General features: G+C 40.0%; 1 protein-coding gene across 2 annotated transcripts; it reads left to right on the forward strand.

The window, feature by feature from the left end:
* The first annotated feature begins 412 nt into the window (after positions 1-412).
* On the forward strand, positions 413-18,961 carry LOC117247673 (sulfotransferase 2B1-like). 2 transcript variants are annotated; one of them, XM_078163432.1, is made up of 6 exons: positions 413-615; positions 15,378-15,586; positions 15,696-15,816; positions 17,596-17,690; positions 18,382-18,562; positions 18,811-18,961. In XM_078163432.1, the coding sequence occupies exons 1-6, from the start codon at positions 477-479 to the stop codon at positions 18,918-18,920; spliced, it is 855 nt and encodes a 284-aa protein (XP_078019558.1). In that variant the 5' UTR covers positions 413-476; the 3' UTR covers positions 18,921-18,961. The 2 variants fall into 2 exon arrangements, with proteins under 2 accessions (XP_078019558.1, XP_078019559.1); XM_078163433.1 differs by lacking the exon at positions 413-615 and adding an exon at positions 8,376-8,955.
* The last annotated feature ends 4,236 nt before the right edge of the window (positions 18,962-23,197 follow it).

Here is a 23,197-nt window from a genome sequence, read left to right on the forward strand (position 1 = left end):
GCATCCAGTCAGTTAGCTAGTCGTAGCACCTTGGCTTTAATATTAACACATGCACATGACACAACAGCTAGCTTCTCTCATTCCAGTTCAAACAGAGGACAGTGGTACTGACCACCTGTAACGTTTCCTAGCTAGAAAAAACGTTAGCTAACTCCTACCTAACAACATAAACAGTGACCAGAACTGTACAACAGAAATGCAGCAAAAATGAGGACTGGTAATGATAATAATGTGTTGGTACTGTCACTGCTGTATTTTTGTTGTTAAAATATTACATTTCAACCAAGTACTGTATGGTTTTGACACTTTTCTAGCTTGTTAAAAAGGGACATAAAGTAAAAAAAAAAAAACTCTCAAATTTTAGGGATGCTGGGAAATTATGGGCTAGAAACGCCCAGGACAATAAAGGCAAGAGCCCACAGGCCACAGCTGTCTGATGCCACACACTGAGAATCTGCACATTTTTGCTCTGAACAATGACTGAGGCAGAGTTATACACACTTTACAAAGGGATCTTTCTCCCTATGTATTTTCATACTTCACAGAGCCGAAAATACTTTGAGGAATTTTCGTTTCAGCCAGATGATATCATCATTGCATCATATCCCAAATCAGGTAAGCAGTCATTCTTACTTGTCTGATTGTCTGGCATCAAGTATATATCATGTCTTCTCAGACTAATGATAATAATAACCTTATATAGCCCCTTTCAAGGTTGCCTACAGAGGAAGAAAACAAAAATAAATAGATGTATAAACTAGCTTTGACTGTAGTATGACTGAAAACAGGAGTTGTTAAAAATAATAACTTGCTTTTGATACCAGGTAAAACTATGCTCAGAATCCCCTACATTGAATGGATGAACAACAACAACAAAGCAACTGAAGCAGTTAAACAATCAAAAAAAATATATACTTGACATGTTCGAAAAGGGGTAGGAAGAAGCAAAGCTTATTAAATCCTACCCCTTCTCCACTCAACAATTCATAGTTATTCCCTGTGTGCGTTTTTTTTTGTGTGTGTGTGTGCGTTTTTTTTTTTTTTACATACTCACAGGTGTGAATAAACATTCCATGAATATGGCATGGCATGTATTAGTAATACAAGATAAATAATTAAATAACCAAGTAACTATTAACAAGATGTGGGAACACCTAGTGTTCATCACATCCTTCTTCCCTATACCTTGTGAGCACCGTGTGTTTGTACCGCTTGGACATTGCCTCAGGTCCCCCGTCAATCTGTTCCACAATTTCACTCCACATATGGAAATACAAAAAGTTTTTAATGTTGTGCGAGCACAAGGATGTTTGAAGTTGAGTTTTCCCCTTAAATGATATCCCCCCTCTCGTTGAAAAAACAGTTTTTGGATGTTTCCTGGAAGTAGGTTGTTTGTTGCTCTGTACATATTTGTGCTGTTTGAAAATGAACCAGATCAGTAAATTTCAATGCTTTTGATTTTAAGAATAGTGGATTTGTGTGTTCTCTGTAGCCAGTCTTGTGTATTATCCTTATCACTCTTTTTTTGTAGTGCAGACAGTGGTTGTAATGTACATTTATAGGTATTGCCCCAAATCTCTGGACACTAACTTAAATATGGTAATATGAGTGAGTAGTAGAGAATGTGGAGTGAATTGTGGCACAGAAAGTGTTTTGCTTTACTGAATACTGAAATGCTTTGTGACAGTTTGTTTTGTATGTATTTTATATGAGGTTTCCAATTGATTTTATCGTCCACTATTATACCCAGAAATTTATTTTCATGTACCCTGACAATATCAACACCATCTACCTGTACTTGAACCTGAGTATCCCTTTTACAGTTTCCAAATAACATGAGTTTGGTTTTGCTAAGATTTAATGATAATTTGTTTCTGTCAAACCATTTGTTTAATTTATACATTTCTGTTGTTATTTTCCCCAGTAGCTCCTGTAAATCCCCCCCTGAGCAAAAAATATTCATGTCATCTGCAAATAAAACCAGTTTTAACATATCAGAGACTTTACAAATGTCATTTATATACAGAGTAAACAGTTTTGGACCCAGTACTGACCCCTGGGGGACACCACAAGTAATGTCCAAGCATGAGGAAGTATAGTCTCCCAACTTCACGAATTGCCTCCTCTCCCTTAAATAACTACTCACCCAGTGCAAAACTATCCCCCTAATCCCATACCGTTCCAGTTTATTGATTAAGATGTTATGATTGATTGTGTCAAAAGCTTTCTTGAGGTCGATAAATATTCCATTTGTATACTGTTTTTGATCTAAAGCGCTAGTGATGTCTTCAATTGATTCCATTAATGCCAATGATGTTGAACTGTTTGATCTGAATCCGTACTGACTGTCAGAGAGTAATTTATTATACACACACACATATATATATATATATTTATTATATTATATGTTTATCTATGAATTTGTCTAATCTGTTATTGAATAGTTTTTCCAGAATTTTTGAGAACTGTGGTAGTAAAGAAACAGGCCTATAATTTGTGGTGTCTATCCCAAGTTTTATACAACGGTACAACTTTTGCTGTTTTCATTTTGTTTGGCAATTTACCAGTTTGGAATGATAAATTACAAATGAAAGTTAGTGGTTTTGAAATGCCCTCAATGACCCTTTTTACAATTTCCATATCTATGTCGTTACAATCAGTGGATGTTTTATGTTTACATTTATTTACAAAAGCAATAATTTCTTTTTCATCCACAGCAGTGAGGAACATTGAGCTCTGATTTCTATCTATAGAATTATCATTCCAAACCTCAGATGGCAATGGATCAGGGATTTTTTTCTGCCCGGTTTGGTCCAACACTTACAAAAAAATTATTAAAACTATTAACTGTATCATCCATGTTATCCTTTTTAATGTTGTTATCTATAAAACACTGAGGGTAATATTGTCTAGAGCTAATTTTAATAATATTATTTAATATATCCCATATTCCTTTAATTTTGTTTTTATTATTATTTAATACTTCACTGTAGTATTCCCTTCTGCTATCCCTTATAATATTGGTTAACTTATTTTTATATTTTTATATTTATTTTCTGCCTCTTTGGTTCTCTGTTTTATGAATTCTCTATAGAGTGTATTTTTCTTTTTACAGGTATTTTGTAATCCCTTTGTGATCCATGGTCTATCTTTGTATTTATGTTTCCTATTATATTCTTTAATAGGACAGTTTTTATCATATAGTGATGTAAATATACTTAAGAATGTGTCATATGCATTGTCAATATCATTTTCCTTGTACACGACATACCAATTTTGTGCTAACAAGTCATTTCTAAGTGCATTCATAGTTACATCTGTCTTTACTCATCTATAAGTTGGTCTTGCATCTGGGTGATATTGTTTGAAGTTGCTGTCTTAAACTGTAAAAACTGGTAGGTGATCACTGATGTCATTGATCAGTAATCCACTCACAGTATTGTTTTCAATGTCATTGGTGAATATGTTGTAAATTAATGTGGAAGAGTGGGATGTGATTCTGCTGGGTCTGGGGATTTTTGGATAAAGGCTCAAACTGTACATTGTATTAATGAATTTGTCTGTCAATTTGTGCTTATTTGGATTTAGAAGATGAATGTTAATATCACCACAGATGAAAACAACTTTTCGATTCATCCTTGCAAAAGATGCCTCAATCCAGTCCCTGAATAATTCAGTACTAGAGCCAGGTACTCTATATATGCAACTGATTGTTACATTTGTTTTTTTCTTTACAGATTTCTATCGTTATACATTCAAACAAATTGTCAATTGCAGTTGACATATTTTGCACTACCCTGTAATTCAAACTAATGTCCACATATACAGCCACACCTCCTCCACTTTTGTTCTCTCTGTTTATATAGTTGAGTTCATATCCATCCAGCTCAAAATCCACTCCTTTATCAACGTTAATCCAAGTTTCTGATATGGCAATAATATTGAATGGTTTTATGAATTGATTTAAGTAGTCCTTGATGTTACTGAAGTTTGCATACATGCTTCGGCTGTTGAAGTGGATTATGGATAGCTTGTTGTCAGTGTTGATTGTCTGATTGCACTGTTCGTCTGAGTAATAATAACAACAGTTGTCATTAATGGTGGAAAAGAAATTATTGTCCGGATCTATATCGTTTTCAATGTCCAGTGTGTTATGATCTGTATATTGAAAAGTTTTCAGCTCCATATCGTGATCAAGAATCCCTAGAGTTGTATCATCATTGTCTCCGGCTGCAGGCGAGTGAGTTTTGGTGGTGATGGTGTCATGATTGTGTGTTGAGTATGAGTCATACCTTACAGTCCGGTTTATGTGATCACTGATACTTGTCCAGTTCCTCCGTGTTCCGGATGACCACAAATCTCGCTTGCTCTGGTGACCCGTTAAGTTTGATGAATATTTTGCAGTTATTTGTCCATGTGTTTTGAATTTTCCCGTTTCTTCAAACTGCGTGCTTTTCTTGCGATGTCGGAGTTTCGTTTTGTGAGATGATCATTCATAAAGCGTTTGTTCCTTTCAGTTTCCTTCCCTGTTTCAACAGTGCAGTCTTTGTCTTTTCTATTAACAAATCTCATGATTACGGCTGGTACTGTCATTTCTCCTTGGCAGAGGGTGGCAGGCCTCGATGGTGTTATCCACTTCAATCCCCTTTGAGTGGAGAAAGGCAGCCACCTGTTGCTCTGCCGATCCGTCGTCCTGCTCACCGGGCTCTCCCCCGTTGTCAGTGGTCACCGCCCGGGCGTATGACCGGGGTTTGATACGGAGCCCGGTAACAACTATATCATTGATCCTGGAGTACTGCTCCAGCTCTGCCACTCGGCTCTCCAGGTCCGCCAGACGCCGGTCCTTCTCGGCGTTCTGGATCCGAAGAGCCTTCACCTCCTCCACCAGCTCCAGGATATGGGTTGCCGTTTGTAAAGTGTCTCACGCTGAAAATAACATCAACATTTTGCCACATTTAGCTTCAAACAATGTTTAAAAAAATGTTGTGAATTTTTTAACGTCACCTTTTACCACATTTACAGCAGTATTTGTTAACTTAGAAATATATTAAATAGTTAAATCTAAACATTAAATGCGGCACCTAAATGTTAAATGTTAAATCTAAATATTAAATCTAAATCTAAATGTTAAAATATTAAATCTAAATCTAAATGCTAAATCTAAATATTAAATCTAAATCTAAATGTTAAATCTACATATTAAATCTAAATCTAAATCTAAATGTTAAATCTAAATCTAAATCTAAATGACAACTCAAAGTACACGTCAAGTAAAATTTCTCCAAACATTCATTCATTCATTCATTCATTCATCTTCTAACCGCTTCATCCTCTTCAGGGTTCGCGGGGGGGGGGGCAGGGGGCAGGGTACACCCTGGACAGGTCGCCAGACTATCACATGGCTGACACACAGACAACCATTCACACTCACATTCACACCTACGGACAATTTAGAGTTATCAATTAACCTAGTCCCCAATCTGCATGTCTTTGGACTGTGGGAGGAAGCCGGAGTGCCCGGAGAGAACCCACGCTGACACGGGGAGAACATGCAAACTCCGCACAGAAGGGCTCCCACGCCCGGGATCGAACCGGCAACCCTCTGCTGTGAGGCAAGAGTGCTAACCACCACACCACCGTGCCGCCTTCTCCAAACATGTTTCTTGTTATTTTAGGTAGTTATTATCACGCTAATGTATGTTCAAGTGTTCATTTCCCCCGATAAGTTGGTTTTAATTCGTTATTTAGCCACCGGCTAGCTAGTTTGTGAACTAGACAACTTACGTTGCGCTGCAGTCCGTGATCCAAAATCAGCGTCGAAACCAGGCAGCGTCCAAAACCGAGAGTAAGCCTATTAACAGATAGTCCAATGGCCATAATCCAGAATCAGTGGTCAAAACATCAGAATATAGTCCAAAACCAAGCACAAAAACACACGGGCGAGCGAGCGAGCACTAACACACACACACACACACACACACAGGAACCGGAAAAAATGTAGCAGCTAATGTTATATAATGTAAGGGAGTGTGGTGAGTCGTAATTATGGGGTGCCGTTTGTAAAGTGGCTCACGCTGAAAATAACATCAACATTTTGCCACATTTAGCTTCAAACAATGTTTAAAAAAGTGTTGTGAATTTTTTAACGTCACCTTTTACCACATTTACAGCAATATTTGTTAACTTAGAAATATATTAAATAGTTAAATCTAAATATAAATCTGAATGTTAAATCTAAATGCTAAATATAAATATAAATATAAATATTAAATCTAAATGCTAAATATAAATATAAATATAAATATTAAATCTAAATCTAAATGTTAAATCTAAATGCTAAATCTAAATGTTAAATGTTAAATCTAAATGTTCTGGGTGAAACTAAATATTTAGCTAATATGCAAATTCACACTGCCGGTCACCTAAAGTACCAAAATAAAAGCTTGAGATGGTCAGACTGTGTTTACAGAATCAAATCACGAATTAAAACCAACTTATCGGGGGAAATGAACACTTGAACATACATTAGCGTGATAATAACTACCTAAAATAACAAGAAACATGTTTGGAGAAATTTTATTTGATGTGTACTTTGAGTTGTTAGTGTCCCTTCGGAGGGAATCACCTTGTTGTTTACAAATACTTCCGGGTAGAAAACCAGCAGAGTTTAGCTACATATATATATGCATATCAAACATTTTTCACATCACTATATCACCGTTTAGACTAATCTGGTGTTTGTAAGTCTATAAACACAATGATTGAACAAACATTACTATCACGTTCTGAAATTAATAACATGGTTATCGTAGATTAGCGGGGCTAACCGTTAGCTGTTAGCCCCGTTAGCGGTGTCTGTAATGACTCATTAACTCTAAATGGTCCGTGAAAAAAAAAATTTTTTTCCAGCAGATGTCTTAGTTACAACATGACTGAGCTAACTGGAGTAGTTTCATGTCGTATCCGACAACGGGAGGCTTTTAACAGATGACGTCCTGATGTTAGCTTTGCTGCTGCTGCTGCAGCCACTGATGCTTTCTAGACATCGTGATTTCCCAAAACTGAATAAATACCACACATCGCAACACAAAACTGCTTTGCTAGCTCAATCATGTTGTAACTAAGATATCCGCTGGAAAAAATATTTTTTTCACGGACCGTTTAAGAGTTAATGAGTCATTACAGACACTACTAACGGTGCTAAGAGCTAATGGTTGTTAGCTTAGCTTAGGTTGTTAGTCCCTCCGAAGGGACACTAACAACTCAAAGTACACGTCAATTAAAATTTCTCCAAACATGTTTCTTGTTATTTTAGGTAGTTATTATCACGCTAATGTAGGTTCAAGTGTTCATTTCCCCCGATAAGTTGGTTTTAATTCGTGATTTGATTCTGAAAACACAGTCTGACCATCTCAAGCTTTTATTTTGGTACTTCTGGTGACCGGCAGTGTGAATTTGCATATTAGCTAAATATTTAGTTTCACCCAGAACATTTAGATTTAACATTTAACATTTAGATTTAGCATTTAGATTTAGATTTAATATTTAGATTTAACATTTATATTTATATTTATATTTAGCATTTAGATTTAGATTTAATATTTAGATTTAACATTTAATATTTAGGTACCACATTTAATATTTAGATTTAACTATTTAATATATTTCTAAGTTAACAAATATTGCTGTAAATGTGGTAAAAGGTGATGTTAAAAAATTCACAACACTTTTTTAAACATTGTTTGAAGCTAAATGTGGCAAAATGTTGATGTTATTTTCAGCGTGAGCCACTTTACAAACGGCACCCCATACGTAATTTATTAGGTGAATGCATCATCAAAATCAACTGCTTCTCTTTGATCCAAGATGGCATATGGTTGAGGTAGTGCGGGAGATCACGCTGCAAGCTGTTCTGTAAAATACCTCTAAATATAGGCTACCCCTAAATATGGTCTTTTAAAACCACATGTTTGAGGATAGTTTGAGGTGGCATGAACCTGCGCTCGGGAGCTGTTAAAGAATTAGAAATTAAAAGAAAAGCCAACGGAGGAAGCGAACGCCAAACACAATGGCAGAAGGTGAGGAGGGCAAGGGACTTTAAGAGCGGAATTCCTACGCCGTGACGATTAAACAAGAGAAGATATTTCAAAGTTACGATCCGAAGTGAGAGGATTGCAAGCAGAGATAAACGGCACAGAAGAGGAAGTTTCGGCTGCGCAACAAAGAATAAGTGAAGTAGATGACAAAGAGTTAGCCTAATTATTGCCAAAGCGCTGATTCACGTGTTGCAGCAACACAAAACAATGTCTTAAAAACTGGAATATTTGGAAAATAAATCAAGGCAGAACAATATCAGGATTTATCAGGTGGACGAGGGGGCGGAGGAGGAGGACATGGCGAGTTTCCTAAAGGGATTTATATCAGAGAAACTGGAGATACCAGATGGGGAAATTATTGTTGTTGCCGCACACCGATCACTCCAGAAGAAATCTACACAAAGTGGAGCGACACCGCGTTCCATAGTTGTGCGATTCCTAACCTGGCAAACTCGTCAAAAAGTTCTCCGTGCTGCAAGGTGACAGATGGATTTACTTTGACCAAGACTATTCGTTTAAACTGCAAAAGGAGAGAAGCCAATATGTTCAACTACAAAAGGAGCTCCGTGAGAAAGGAGTGAAATCGCATCTGATCTACCAAGCAAAGCTGAAAGTGTTTGGTAACGGTGGATCACTGGTGTACGAGTCAGCGAGGGAGGCGGCTGCAGCCCTCCACGCCCAAGGCAGCACCAGCGCGGCTCCACACCCGCCGATGCAAGACTACTCACTCTCCAGTAACCAGGCCGGGCCGACGGGGCAGCCACCAACAAGTTTCAACAGCGGAGGGAGCAGGGAGGTGAAGACAATATTGCAGTCCTGTTGAGAAAGCTGACGGGCAAATATTGAGTTTAGCCGCAAGGTACTCTGAAAACATCTCTCTCTCTCTCTCTCTCTCTCTTTATTTTCTCTCTCTCTCTCCCTCCTGTCTCTCCTTTACGCACGTATACACAGAGTTTGGGATTAAAGACATGAACTGAATTGTGGCACATTACACCAGTTTTAAAATCGCTGCATTGGCTCCCCGTGTGTTTCAGGAACGATTTTAAGGTTCTTTTATTAGTTTTTAAATGTCTTAACGGTCTTGGGCCATCTTATTTAGCCTATACGACCTGCTTTTATCATATCAACCCTCGCGGATCCTGAGGTCCTCCGGCACCGGTCTTTTAATTGTTCCAAAAGTCAGAACAAAAACTCTCGGGGAGGCTGCATTCAGCCATTATGGTCCACACTAATGGAACAGCCTGTCGGAGAACATCAGGATTGCAGAGAGTGTTGATGTTATCAGGCTTTTAGCTGATTTCTTTTACTCTTTTAATTCTTCTATTATATGTTCTTTTTACTTTCTAATGCTTTTAAATGATTTATTTTTAAATCTTTATGCATTTTATTATTATTAAATTTCTAAATCTTCATTTATTTATCTGTTATTATTAATATTATTTTAATCTTTAAATCTTCAATTTTTTCTAAATCCTTACACTTTTATGCATTTTATCATTATTTTATCTCATACTTGTTTTATCTTATCATATTGCCTTTTATGCTGCGTTCACACCAAACGCGAATTCGCGAATTCGCGCATCAAGATTACATACAAAGTCAATGCAAAGATGCGATTAGACGCGAATTTGCGCCGGGCGGTGCAATGGATGCGTCTAGTGCGACGCGATGGACGCGATAGAGGCGTCCAGCGCGGCACGATAGACACGAAATTCGCGTCCAACGCCTCATTGCTCGAGTTGAAAATATTGAACTTTTGAGGCGAATTCGCGTGACGCTGTGCCGCGAAAGCCAATCAGCGTTGAGATTCTCCCGACGTCACTGGCGTGTGTCAACAACAATAAAGTGCCACTCACCGGAGACAGATGGACAGGCGCTCCGCAGCTGAAATGGAGCACCTGTAGTTGGTGTCCTGCCGGGAGATCCTGGCGTCAACCCTCGCCAACAGGTCCTCAAACTGGGCCCCAGTCAGCCTGAAGTACTGCTGAAAGCAGCTATCATCCAGACGGAGTTCCTGGAGGAGGTGGTGAAACTCGCCGAGCTGGATGCGCTTCTGCAGGATAGGGTGAACCCAAAAACGACAGCGTTTGGCCCTCCGACGCATCTGGGACTTCCAGAGGAGGTAAACAACAAAGCAGCGATGGTGGTTATCTTGCCATGGTCGTCAGTGACGTCTTGACGCCCTGACGTCCAGTTGTTGATGCCGAGATGAAGAAGAAACTTATCATTGCGGTGTGTGGCTACCCGGAGCTATATGATACTACGTGTCTACTCTGTAGAGACCGCAACAAAAAGGAGCAGGCTTGGGTGAAAGTTGCCGAGGAGACTGGTCTACTTGGTAAGTTCTGTAAATATGTGTCTTTAATTAGTTTGCAGAATGGTTGTACTATGAACTTTAGCACTAGCTTAGCTCCGGTTAGGCTTCCCCGCTATTCGCGAGAATGACACGATGACGCGAATGAACAAAATGGTCAGGCGTCCAAACTCGGGCGTTATGGGCGGCGCGTTACTCGCGTCACGCGCGTGTAATTCGCTTCACTCGCGCCCGGTGTGAACGCAGCTTTAGTCTTTTAGTTTTTAGCTCCAGTGTTTCTTCATGGGGGGCCTCCACACAGAGAGGTGTGCCCGGTCTGCCCGGTCTGCAGGCTCACAGTATTGGTGGCTCTGCACCATAGGCCCGTTTCCACCACAGGAACTTCGGGGTAATTTTACGGGGCCGGGGCCGTTGGTGCGTGTCTCCACTGCAGGAACCACCCCCAAGGACAGAGTTCCGGAACTTTTACGGGGGCTAAACAAGTCCCTGCCTCGGAGTAGGTACTCAGAACGGCCCCGAAAGACTCCCCTGGCTGGGGCCTGGGGATTACTTGGTGCTGATTGGATATACTCAAGGAGGGATGTGATGTCAACAGAAAGCAACAAAATAGCCGTCATTTTTAAAACTCAGACGAGGGTTAGCTCGTTCATATAGCTTCCGCCGCCATGTAAAAAAACTCACTAAGTGGCCTGTGAAAAAATATTTTTTCCAGCGGATATCTTAGTTACAACATGATTGAGCTAGCAAAGCAGTTTTGTGTTGCTATGTGTGGTATGTATTCAGTTTTGGGAAATCACAATGTCTAGAAAGCATCAGTGGCTGCAGCTGACAGGGACAGCTAACAGCAGCAGCAAAGCTAACATCAGGACGTCATCTGTTAAAAGCCTCCCGTTGTCGGATATGACATGAAACTACTCCAGATAGCTCAATCATGTAACTAAGACATCCACTGGAAAAAAAAAATTTTTTCATGGGTCATTTAGTGAGTTATTACAGACACCGCTAAGGGCTAACAGCTAACGGTGTCCCTACGTCACCACGGTCGTGCAACGATTACGTCACATCCAGAGCCCGTAACTTTACAGGAACCTTCCTCGTACTCCGCTCTCAGGAGACACGGCGGTTGAGAGGGCCGAGCGAGAGGACGTTCCTGTAGTAGTTCCTGCCCCCCAAATAGTACCAGGAACTTCTTCAGTGGAAACGGGCCTCATGTGTGGAGCCTACCTCAGTTTATCTGGGTCGGGGTGGTCTCTGTGGCGGCGCTGCCTGTGGCCGTAGACTGTGACACCTCTCAGTGTGGATGGCTCCCCATGGGTGGCTCTTTCCTCACATGGTTCCTCAGTGCCCAGCCATGTTATTGACTATATTGACTGTGTGTGTGTGTGTGTGTGTGTGTGTGTGTGTGTGTTTATATGTGGGGGTTGGAGGGGCGGGTTTTCAATATGTAGCTATGTAGTAGGCCTATTTTCGTTTGTTTTTTATTCTGTGAAGCACTTTGTGCTGCATTTTTAATGTATGAAAAATGCCATACAAATAAAGTTTGATTGATTGATTGACTGTGCATTCACACCAAAAGCTTCATGAGCGCAAGCGGTCGCTCAGGTCGCTGGCATCGCGCTGCCTGGCAGCTCTGGCAGGGCTTGCAGAAGGCTGCCAAGGGGCGGGGTTTTCAAGCTGCGCTGCAGAAGATCTCTTTCTTTCTTTCTTTCTTTCTTTCTTTCACTGTCCCGCCTTGAAAATATTCACGGTCTGCAATTGGCTGCTGCTCGCTGCTGCTTCGGCGGCGGCGCTGCTCATTTGCATAGAGTTGAGCTTCTGTCAACTTCACAGTGATACATTGAAAATGAATGGCTGCTCGTGTTCTGAAAGTTTGTGCTACCCACACAGGATGAACTACCAGTAGCTACCAGTAGCTCATCCTGTCAGACTAGTCTGATGAACTAAGCCTCTCACTCGTAATGACCTACCCTGGCAAAAACATTGTTTAGTAGCTACTCAGGTCAGATATGTGTAAGAAGCAGACACACAGCCTATAGAAATGTAATTATAAGTAGAGTAGCTCATTCTGTCAGGTAGGAAATATCTATCAGAATGGACTATTACCTCTATAAATGTGGTTATAAGTAGAGTAGCTCATTCTGTCAGGTACGAAATATCTATCATAATGGACGATTACCTGTATAAATGTGATTAAATATATAGTAGCTTATTCTGTCAGGTAGGAATTATCTATCTATCTATCTATCTATCTATCTATCTATCAGAATGGACTATTACCTGCGACATTTGTCTCTGATGGGCACATCATGTCTGAAATCTGTTCCTGCACATGGAAAGGAAACTTACATTTGCTTGAAGTCCTATGTGACAGAATGAGCTACCATATTTTTAACTACATTTATAGAGGTAACAGTCCATTCTGATAGATATTTCCTACCTGACAGAATGAGCTACCATATTTTTAATTACATTTATAGAGGTAATAGTCCATTCTGATAGATATTTCCTACCTGACAGAATGAGCTACCATATTTTTAATTACATTTATAGAGGTAATAGACCATTCTGATAGATATTTCCTACTTGACAGAATGAGCTACCATATTTTTAATCACATTTATAGAGGTAATAGTCCATTCTGATAGATATTTCCTACCTGACAGAATGAGCTACCATATTTTTAATCACATTTATAGAGGTAATAGTCCATTCTGATAGATATTTCCTACCTGACAGAATGAGCTACCATATTTATAATCACATTTATAGAGGTAATAGTGCTTCTGATAGATATTTCCTACCTGACAAAATGAGCTACCATATTTTTAACTACATTTATAGAGGTAATAGTCCATTCTGATAGATATTTCCTACCTGACAGAATGAGCTACCATATTTTTAATAACATTTATAGAGGTAATAGTCCATTCTGATAGATATTTCCTACCTGCGAAGATCCCGGGTAGTTTAAAATTTTGGGCATGAATTTTTTTTTTCACTCTGCACATGCGCACATCGTGTTGGTAGGTCATTCTGAGCGGTAGGTCTATTTGTCAGGACACCGGCCGCTTATGACGCTCATGACGCTCATGACGCTTTTGGTGTGAATGCACAAACTTCACCTGTAAACTAAGACAATGATTATCGAGGACGATCATGCTCTTGGACACTTCATGGGGCGGGAGGCAAAGAGATGAAATTGTTTAAAGGGGAACTAACGTCAAATAAAATTTCTCCAAACATGTTAGTAGTTAGGTAGTTATTATCACGCTAATGTATGTTCAAGTGTTCATTTCCTCTGATAAGTTGGTTTTAATTCATTATTTGATTCTATAAACACAGTCTGACCATCTCGAGCTTTTATTTTGGTACTTTCGGTGACCGGCAATGTGAATTTGCGTATTAGCTAAATATTTAGTTTCACCCAGAACATTTAGATTTAGATTTAAAGGGGCAAAAAGCGAAATTGTTTCACCGCTAGGTTTGCCGTGCACTGCCTGTAGACCAAAACAAAGTGTGTCATGAGCCACACCTCCCTCTACCTCTGCTCTCCACCCCCCCACCCCACTCGCCTCGTCTGTGCAGCTGAGCACCGCAGCATCTCCACGGACTATTACATCCAGATGGTCCCGGTGTTTCTTCTGCATGCTCCACTTCATTCAGCTTCACTCAACTGCCCGATATACCCGCTGCTTTTTCCCACATTAACCTAAATAACAAACCAGGGCTCGGTGCTCCGGTTGGATCCAAACGAAGAGCCGGGGCTAGCTGGGAGGCTAGCGGAAGCTAACTGGCTGTGCTGGCACAACTAAGTGAAGTGGAGCCTGAGGAGGAAGCACCGGTTAATCCCGGTTTCAACGTTCTTACTCTTCTCCGTGAGCCCGTGAGCCTGACCCTAAATCTTTCTAGAATTGGGTCTGGATTTCCAGGCTAGCAGTGATGCAGACCTCCTGTCTGTTTTTGGAAGCTGAAAACCATTTCCCTCAGTGGAAACCAAGCATTTATTTACTTCAATTTTAAAGATAAGAAACAATAAATTGTGAAGATAGTAAAGCCTCCACTTAAATAGCATTTTAATCTTGTGTGTGATTTATCCTGGCTTCACATGAGCAGAGGGGAATCCCCAGTAGTCACTAGGCTAATTTATACAATGTAAAATGCCATAGGCTTGTGCTAATAACGTTAGCATGTTATTTTTGTTTAGAAAATGTTTTTAGTAAGAGACTTTTATCGGTGAACCCTGTGAGTTGTAATGGAGCTGAATTTTGAGTCGTTACCTTTGTAAATGTCGCTGTTGTCCCTGGTTTCATTGAGTAGACGAAATTCCGCTAGCTGCTAGGCTAATTTATACAATGTAAAATGTTTTAGGTTTGTGCTGAAAACATTAGCATGTTGTATTTGTGGGGAGAATGTGTCCAGCAAAAGACAAATGCTTTGTGAATGCTGCAAATTAAAGTGAAGCTGATTTGTGTACTTGTGTTTGTAACTGAAAACCATTAAAATCATTAAACCATGCTTCATGTGTGTTTTAGGTGTGTTTTGAATTAATTAGATTTACAGCCTTCACAGAAACCTTGCTGCCTACTAGTGTTTTGGAGGTGTAACTCAAGTGCAGCTACATATTTTCAAACAGGAATAAAATCTGTCTTTGCATTTTATTTTGATCAGTCTGTTTTTATAAAAGTGCATGTGACATCTCAAATGTGGCTTTGACTTGCAACTCAAAACATGTTTTGTCCAATTTTTGTCCATATGGCCCAGCCCTATAATGTCGTATTATTATCGGAAACACACTGTGTTCTTTTAAATAGCTAAGACCACCTGAGAGCCAGGCCAAAGATTGCAAATTGATTTTCCAGTTGGTAGTATAATATTATCAACCACTCTCCACTCCTGAAGAAAAAGATATATTAATAAATGCGGGTCTAACTATAGTTTTCAGAACATTGCTGCTGTTCTTCTTTCAGGTACGACTTGGATGCAGGAGATTGTCCCTCTGATTGTGAGTGGAGGAGATCCAGCTTCTGTTGAGACTCTTCCTAACTATGACCGTGCTCTTTGGCTGGAGGAGAATCGGATCGGCATCCTTAACGTTCAAGAGAGGCCGTCCCCCCGAATGTTTACTACGCATGTCCAGTACATGATGGCTCCATCTTTCTTTGAAGTGAAGCCGAGGGTCAATCTGCGATATACTGTGATGAATCATAATCATTATTCTTTTGACTGACACATTTTACCTTTGATGTCATGTCAGGTTAATAATATATGTGATAACATCATTTCAGGTCATCATTGTGATGAGAAACCCCAAAGATGTGTTCACATCCTACTTTTATTATTCTGAGATGGCCTCCAACTTGGTCAGCCCAGGCTCACAGTTCCTCCACAAGTTCCTTGATGGAAAAGGTTGTTCTCAATCCTATTTTGATGCAATACACACTGAATAGAAATTTGAATGCAAAACCTTTGTTTTTGCATCCATTTTTCACAGGTTCAAGTAAAAGATCGCAAACTTTTTATGCACTCTATACTGTACATATATCTCTCTCAAATTTTGATTGCAAATTTAGTTCATTTAGCTTGTGAGCACCAAGATAATCCATCTACTTGACAGACAGGATATATCAAGATGCACATTTAACAGCATTATTACTACCCAGGTTTGTCTGGAAAAGGACACTTTAAAATGTGCAGACTGATCTTGAAAAAGGATATTTATTAGGATATCATGACTAGTGCCACAGAAATGCATTTATTTGTCACAGGTACTTCAAAGAATCAGTCACTTTCTGGTTTGATTTTGGGAGGAATTATTTATTTATTTATTTATTTTTTTAATTGTGCAATAGGACAATACAGTGACATGGACAGACAGACAAAGTGAGAACAACAAACAACGATATTTGTGGTTTTATGCGTGTGTGTATGTGTGTATGTGCATGTGTGTATCACTTGAGAGTACAACTAACAGTATTAACAGTTGCATTGGGGTCAGAGGTGCAAATCTCATATGAATTTTTTTTTTTTTAATTATTATTACCATTATTATTATTTTTCTCTCCTCTTCCTTTTTTCTCTTTTTTCTCTTTTATTTTCCCTTTTCCCCTCTTTTCTTTTTTACGGGATGCCTCAGGCCCCTACCGACCCGCAGGGGACCATCCTGCAGCCCCCAACACCACCGGGCCCCCCACCCCGCCCCCTGGGTGCCCCAAAGTGCATGTAGCGCAACACCTTACCCATCTCTCCATCTGGTCACCACTCATAAACTTTTTACAATCTTAATTAAATTCAGTCATGTACCTCATCAACATCCTTTTTGCCTGGGAACCAATCACAACAATAGATCATAATATTACTATTAATACAAATAGGTTCTACCTTATTGTTATTGTTATTATTATTATTGACACGACATTATTAATGTGATAATTGTTTTGTTTTCGGAGGAGGAGGGATAACGGACACAACCATTATTATTATTATTATCATCATTATTATTATTGTGATGAGTATTATTATCATTATTATTATTATTATTATTATTATTGCCACTTTCCGTTAAACATAGGCTCTGCCTCGGGCCCCTGCTTGTTGGACCACAGCCTGTGGTCTCCTCGCTCCTCCTGGCCTCTGCCCTTCCCCGATTTTCTGCCCTGGACTGTTCCCACGTGGCGCATCACCTTTTTTTAATGCACTAATCACCAGTCTAGGAAAAGGAAGGGGGAAACATAAAATAAACCTCTTTATGGAGGCACCCAAGCTGTCATACACGCCAATCCAGAGCATCCTAAACATACTGCATATGCATTATCATCCTGCAACATGAGGTTAGCGGTCAGTGGGTGAATAGCGTGACAGTGGGTCTCAGGATGTTGTCACAGTATCTCTGTGCATTCAAACTGTACCTGTTTGTTTTCCATAGCTCATACCGGCCCAAATATATATATAAATATGTGTGTGTGTGTGTGTATGTATATATGTATGTATGTATATCTAAAAATAAGTGTTTGCATTTTTGTTTCATAATCATAATACACAACACAGCAAGAGACAGTAACCTGAACTCACTGACTGATGGACAATAGGATTTAAATAGCAATAATGACATTGCTGTTCAGAGACCTGAATCATCAAAGTTATAGTTCAATGATGACAATAGAATTGTGTGTTTCTTTTCTCTTCTAGTTGCGTACGGCTCATGGTTTGATCATGTGAAGAGCTGGCTGAATGCTGAAGATAAAGAGCACATCATGTACATTTCCTACGAGGAGATGATTAAGGTGAGAAATTAAACAATACATCTCAAAAATGCCTCAAGGTTTGAACGATACTAAAATAGTACAGCCGTGCAAGCATCTCTATGAGACTGTGATTAAGCACAGCTGTGCTTTAAGCTAAATGCTAATATCAGCATTTTAAAATGCTCACAGCGATAATGCCAGCATGGTAATGCTCCAAAAGTACTTCTTCAACCAAAGACCAAGCTCCAGACCTGGGGTGATGGGGCTTTCTCCACAGCCATCCCCTCTATCTGGAAGTCTCTCCTCAAACACATTCATGACTACAACAGTCTGTCCGTGTTCAAGAAGTTACTCAAAACTCACATTGTTAGAACTGCGTTGAATGTTTGATTTATTATTCCGCACCACCTGATGTGCTTTTATTTTGTTTTTATTGTCTATATATATATATTATGTAAAGTATCCTTCGGTCTCTAAAAAGGTTTGCTATAACTAAAAAGTATTATTTTTATGTCTAGCCAATATAGCAAATATATCCCAACTTAGTGTAGTGTGCTACCACGCTAACATTTGCTAATGAGCACCAAATACAGAGTGTAGCTGAGGTTGATGGAAATGTCATTTGTTATATTTGGTCATAAACCAAAGTACAGGACAAACAGAAATGACAAAGTCATACAGTGAGAATCGTTGCAGGAGTATGAGATGATGTGTGTTCTCTGTGGGGCAGGACCTGAAGGACTCTGTGGCCAGAATCGCTCAGTTCTTGCAGAAATCTCTGGACGCTGAGGTGATAGAGAAGATAGCAGACCGATGTTTGTTCAAGAACATGAAGAAGAACAACATGTCAAACTACAAATCTGTTCCTCGTGAACAGATGGACCAGACAAAGTCTGAATTTCTCAGGAAAGGTGAGTTCCAATAAATAATACATGTAAGGTAAATGTTAAATTCCACTGTTATTAGATGCAATCTGTACAGTCTAATATGTACAGGGAGATGTCTACTTATACAATACTACTGCTCACACATTGTATACAGTATAGCAGATTACATACTGTATCTCTATTGAGCAGAACCACAATTGAAAATAGAGACTGTTTGATGTACCTTTCCTTCAGATGTAATCTGATTTCTCATTTTGCACGTTACATTTCAGGGATTGCTGGAGACTGGAAAAACCAACTAACAGTGGCAGAAGCAGAGTACTTTGATGCTGTTTACAAAGACAAAATGAAAGATGTCCAATATAAATTTGAATGGGAATAAAAAAAAAGTGAATGGAAATACTTAAAGGGATAGTGCACCCAAAAATGAAAATTCAGCCATTATCTACTCACCTATATGCCGACGGAGGCTCTGGTGAAGTTTTAGAGTCCTCACACCCCTTGCGGAGATCGGCGGGGGGAGCAGCTAGCACACCTAATGACTGACGGCGCCTCAGACTAACGTCCAAGAACACAAAATTGAAACCACAAAATATCTCCAACACGCTCATCCGTAGTGATCCAAGTGTCCTGAAGCCCCGACATAAAAAGTTATTTAGAAAAATGTCATATGAACTCTGTTTTTAGCCTCACTGTAGCCTGTAGCTCTGACTGCTTCTCTGTGCTCCGCGCTCAGCTTACCTGTGTTTACATCACGTGATACGTGCACCGCAGGGAGAGACAACAGTAACCACAGAGCTAAAAGATAATTTGCACTACGGTCTTTTAGCAAAGGACAGCCCAACATGTCTGAAGACTTTGAAACTGAGGAAGAACAGCATTTCTTTGTTGAGCCGTATTTGTTTGAGCCCAAGTATACGGACGCGGAACTCAGGCTACTGGACAAAGCCGCCGCCGCAGCTCATGAGCCTAACCCTCAGCCAGCCGCAGAATACCGGAGTCGAGCACTGGAAACCTGGTGGTGTAGTTGTTTCAAATACAAAGCAATGCCAACGGATGAGGAAAGTCTTTGCTGCTCAGACTGGGAATTAGCGATGCCTGCACTTGAGAATCTGGACATCAGTACTGACGAGACTGCTGCTCTTCAGACACTGTGCATCACCGATCACCCTGAGTTTCCAGCACAACTGACCCGTGGTGTTCTGGAGACATTTTTTTACTTTACGAAGCTCATCTGGAAGAAAAGGCAGAGGCCCGCAGGACCAGATGGCAGGCTTACAGAGGAGTAAGTCATTCATTTCTACCGTAGTTCAGGCGGACAGTGGTGTTGGTCTTGGATATGTGGTTACTGTTGTCTCTCCCTGCGGCGCATGTGTCACGTGATGTAAACACAGGTAAGCAAAACTTGTGCTTTTGCGCGCACACGTGAGTGCGGAGCACAGAGAAGCAGTCAGAGCTACAGGCTACAGTGAGGCTAAAAACAGAGTTCATATGACATTTTTCTAAACAACTTTTTATGTCTGGGCTGCAGCACACTTGGATCACTACGGATGAGCATGTTGGAGATATTTTGTGGTTTCAATTTTGTGTTCTTGGATGTTAGTCTGGGGCACCGTCAGCCATTAGGTGTGCTAGCCGCTCCCCCCGCTGATCTCTACAAGGGATGTGAGGACTCTAAAACTTCACCAGAGCCTCCGTCGGCATATGGGTGAGTAGATAATGGCTGAATTTTCATTTTTGGGTGCACTATCCCTTTAATGAAAGTCATTTCACCATACAATGATGCACAGAAGCTGCAGCTGATTCTGATGTACTCCAATTGTTTCATTATTTTGTGCTATAAACATATTGATCTTATATCAATAACAAATGAATTTACCAGAAATGTATCATCACATTCACATGTACAGAACTACCACACAAATGCATATTCATAAACACTGTAAATGCACAATATTTTGACCATTATGATCTTTTACTTCCTTAAATCCTCCAAAGGTGGCTGGTCTGTTTGTTTTTGAGAGGAAGAGAACTCCTCTCTGCTAGATACCACTAAAACTTGTGAATCCTACACACTGCTCCTTTAAGGGGATATTATGTCAAAAGTGTATTATGGATGATTAACCACTAGAGGGTAATATATCTACTTCCAGGAAAACCCTGCTTAGCCTTTAGGATCCAGGCATTATTGATAATACTCTATCTACAGTTGGTCCTTTGTAGCAACACTGACAGAACTTAAAGTGTTACAGAAATTTGCTCATCAAGTGATGTGTTTATATCATTTTCCATATTTAATATGATTTGTAGAGATAATTATCATGGTTAGGTAAAAGCTGTTATAGATCAGTCAGTAGCAGCACGCAGGTCTTCTCGACATAGGATGATATATGCAGTCTGATTCATTACCCAGAATTCAGTGAAGCAGACATGTTACTACTGTCTCTGTGGGTTTTGAAAAACTTGTCAACAGAACTTATCATGGAGTGTATGTCTGTATGATGCAGTACAAGTTGTATTATTACTAATATGTTGACACATTTGGCATTTCTCAACCGTACAAATATGAAATTCAACTTGTAGGTTGTGCATATTTTGCCACATTAAATTTAATTACACCTTTGGTTCAGACCCATTTTGACACAAGTACATTCACTTTTACTTGAGCACAGTATTCTGTTAGTACTTTTTCCACCTTGAGTAAAATGTTAACAATGTTCACCATCTTAGTTTCGCATGGTAACATGCTAATACTTAAGGCTGGAACTGACCCTTTGCTAAGTCCCGCCAATCGAACGCAGACTGGTTAATCATAGCGTAGCATCACGCAGCTCCGCCAAGGGTCCAACAACAACATGGCTGTGCTCCATAGACTTTAATGCAATCATTTCATATTTCCTTAGGAGATATACATTTCTTCCCCATTCCAAAACCAAAATCAAACCCTGAAAAGTGTGGCGTTACGTTACCTACTGAAGATATAGCCCACTGAATGTACACAGATGCTACTTCTGCTATTTAATGATTACAACATTGAATAAAGACCTGCCCTGCTCTACAGGAACCAGTGAAGGGAAGCAGGGAAACTTTGCCAATGTTCAACCAGCTGTGCGTCATCAAAGTGTGTGCAGATGAACGTTGTTCAGCTGCCCCTGGAGCTGTCCAAGCTGTCTGAAGGTGGAGGTCTGGGGGTGGAGGTCTGCAGGGGAAGCCAAACACCATTCATCTGCACACAATGAGATGACACACAGCTGGTTATTATTGGCAAAGTTTCCCTCTATATTCATTGTTCTGTCTCGATTGCCAGTGATGGTTCAATTTACACTGTCATATGTAGCCTATAGTTAGGATTTAGCTTCTATCTTTATCTTTTTAATCTGTTTTTGACATCCTGGATATCTGCTTCTCTGGAAAAGCCATTTTGTTTTTCCAAAACTGTGATACTATTTCTTCAGGGAGTGCAGTTTGTCACAGTGTGGGCTTTATTCTAGCTCCGACAGCTTGACAGACCATCACAAAGCGGCGGGGCTTAGCAAAGGGTACTTGGCCGTAAGATACTGAAACATTGTGATTTTGTCCTGTTGATGGTACTAGTTACAAGTTAGCGATCTTTTCTCTGATTCCAGTCTTTAAGCTGAATGGCTGCTGGCTGTAGCTTCATAAGGAACAGACCCAGTATATTGATCATCTCATCCCACCATCAGCAAGAAAGCAAATAAGGACACTTCCCAAAATGTCAACCTATTCCTTTAACCACACTGTCAGAGACATTCCTCTTTGCTTGATAGGGTGTAGTGTAATCCCTTTAATGCCTCTGTGAATTTAGACCACAACATATGTGAAATGTCACTGGATGTACATACTCTTTTTTGTGCCAAAGTTGTAATCTTTATGTCAAGATTTAGCAGCCACCTCAAACCTTTAATTAATCAAATTCCATAAACGTGTCATGCACGGGCAGACAGCCTGCCACGAACAAGCTGATGCAAGACAGAGAGAGCAGAGATGCCCCCTCGTAACTCTGATCTCAGATCAAAATCAGCCTTCACCTACCTTTTTATTGCTGTGGTGAGGGTTAGCTGATCCCAGATCTGCACCCAAAGTAAACTACGTACACAGACTTACTGCAGTGGGTAGATACACAACAAATTAAACTCTATAATTACACTCTGATAGAAGGCAGCTGGATTACTACAATTAACAGGTAAAAGCCAGCAATTATCCTGCTGCTTCATGGGAAAGTATTTTTTGCTGCACCTTGTGATCCTGAATTAAGTTTGCTTTTATGTACTGAAAGGAATGACTTTGTGCTGCACTGTTTTGTGTGTTTAGCCCATACCAAGACAGAGAGGTCAGATTATATCCCCTAATTGTTTTGGCAAATGTAATCACAGACATTAACTGTACCTCAAACACTCAAAGTACACTCTTACTGTATGTTTGCTTTAGCTAAGAGTTGTTGGTGTACAGTTTTGTCAGAGGCTGTCTGGCTGGCCACAAGGCAACCACCCTACTTACAACAGTAAGTGGCACGCTGCCAGAGTAAATCCCTGCCAAAGATAAGCTGTACACGATAAGGGTACAATACAGCAACTCCTCTTGAATCTGAAAAGCTGTTACAGAAACAAGTGCTCTGTGAAAGGGTTCAGAAAGAATGGT

Source organism: Epinephelus lanceolatus, chromosome 21 (assembly GCF_041903045.1).
Source record: "Epinephelus lanceolatus isolate andai-2023 chromosome 21, ASM4190304v1, whole genome shotgun sequence".
In the NCBI taxonomy this organism is placed as follows: Eukaryota; Metazoa; Chordata; class Actinopteri; order Perciformes; family Serranidae; genus Epinephelus; species Epinephelus lanceolatus.

Coding starts and splice junctions, on each gene's coding strand:
- LOC117247673 (XM_078163432.1), top strand. CDS start 477: ATGACTGAGGCAGAGTTATACACACTTTACAAAGGGATCTTTCTCCCT. Junction 15,817..17,595: donor CAAGTTCCTTGATGGAAAAG/GTTGTTCTCAAT, acceptor TTTCTCTTCTAG/TTGCGTACGGCTCATGGTTT. Junction 18,563..18,810: donor GTCTGAATTTCTCAGGAAAG/GTGAGTTCCAAT, acceptor GTTACATTTCAG/GGATTGCTGGAGACTGGAAA.